This window comes from Fukomys damarensis, unplaced genomic scaffold, assembly GCF_012274545.1.
Source record: "Fukomys damarensis isolate Sample0158 unplaced genomic scaffold, DMR_v1.0_HiC HiC_scaffold_23, whole genome shotgun sequence".
Classification (NCBI taxonomy): domain Eukaryota; kingdom Metazoa; phylum Chordata; class Mammalia; order Rodentia; family Bathyergidae; genus Fukomys; species Fukomys damarensis.
The window spans coordinates 6351603-6353051 of record NW_022900935.1 but is presented as its reverse complement, the minus strand read 5'-3'; the positions used below and the strand labels follow the sequence as shown (position 1 = coordinate 6353051).

The window sequence follows — 1449 nt, the reverse complement described above, 5'->3', positions numbered from 1 at the left end:
CCACCACGGCCCCTGTCCCTGCCCCCCGAGCTGTTCGGGGCCGGATCCCGGCAGCGGTCTCCCCACAGCGACAGGTAACGCGGTGCGGGGTTAGGGATTCCCCGGGAGAGAGGACCGAGAGAAGAGAGTTCCCCATCCCGTCTCCCCCGCGCGGACTCCCGAGCCTGCAGGTCAAGGGTGGGGGCTGTCACTTTATTCACTCCGCGCCTCTTCTTTCCCATAAGGATGCGCCCCAACCCGCTTCCCTTTTCTCTGGGCTTGGTTTTTTACAGTTTTTATTTATTCGTGGAGCCTCTCGGCTCCTGGGGTCCTTCTAACTCCGCCCGCGCCCTTAATTTAAATCGCTGTATACTGTATTTATCGGGGCCCCGGAGGGGAGGCCGCGAGAGCCGCGTCTGTGTATAAAAGCAGGAAATAGCCAAAGCTTTAATCTAGCCTAATTTATTTTCCCTTTATCCTCCCCTTTCCTCCCCCTAAAAAAAGCAAAACAAAAAAAAACAAAACAGAACAAAACTAACAAAAAAATTCGAGTGTTCATTTTTCGTTTCGTTTTATCCGAGCCGGTTACCGGCCTCGCAGAAGGGGTCTGCGCTCCCACTCACACCCGAATGGGAAGGGGCTTCTGCCCAGCTGCAGGCTCACGACCGTGCCACGGGGCCCTGCCCTGTTGGCCGTAACGAACGAAACTTGGAAAAGTTGAAGATATTTTTTAACCAGCTGTAGAAATAAGCCGTTCCCTGAGAACCTCCTGATCCCTTGCAGCTTTCCTTCGCTCCCTTTCTAGTCCCCCCCACACACACCTCACCTCCCCGGGGGTATGGGAAGCTGGGGGAGGCCAGGAGAGAAATTCCCCAAGTTTGGGGTGAGATGGGAACCATGTAAATATGTGAGATATGTACACATTGGCGGGGAAAAGAAACATTTTGTGCTTGGTTTTTATTTTTGGCTTCCTGGGTTGTCTTCCCTCCCCGTCCTCAAGGATTTTGTACACCCGACTAATCCGAAAAAGATATTTTAATATGATTTCTTGATTTCTGACCCATCTCTATTTATTTTCCGGATGTGTTTGGAGCTTCCCCTTTCTCCATTTCTTTCTGTTATGGTTTGAATTTAAATTTTGTTATTTTATTTTTTATTATTTTTTGGAACAATGTCTGGTGCATTCTCTTTGTATCTTTATTGCAAAAAATAATGTAGACTGGGAAGTTCCCTTTATATTTATGTTATAGTAAATATTTTATTACTCACATAAACATGTACCCCAGGGCTGTGTCCTGTCCTCTTTACTGCTAGGACTGGGTGGGTTTTCCAGTGAAGCCATGGGTCATCCTGCCTTACCTTCCACAAAATTCCAGCCTCCTTAAGAGAGATCTTGAAGGAAGAGGACCATGCCAACCAATCCTTCCAAGCCAGTATGAGGACTGCCTGTTACCTGGGCAACAGTTGGGC

General features: G+C 48.7%; 1 protein-coding gene across 1 annotated transcript in view; it reads left to right on the top strand.

Moving 5' to 3' along the window:
* The window catches only part of Pou3f1 (POU class 3 homeobox 1), a gene marked incomplete at its 5' end in the record, with an annotated part of 1897 nt that extends 1174 nt beyond the window's left edge, over positions 1 to 723 (top strand). The window contains 2 exons of the mRNA XM_010626066.1: positions 31 to 74; positions 580 to 723. Of these exons, the coding sequence (XP_010624368.1) occupies positions 31 to 74; positions 580 to 723 (188 nt within the window). The remainder of the gene's footprint in view (positions 1 to 30; positions 75 to 579) is intronic.
* Between the last annotated feature and the right edge of the window lie 726 nt (positions 724 to 1449).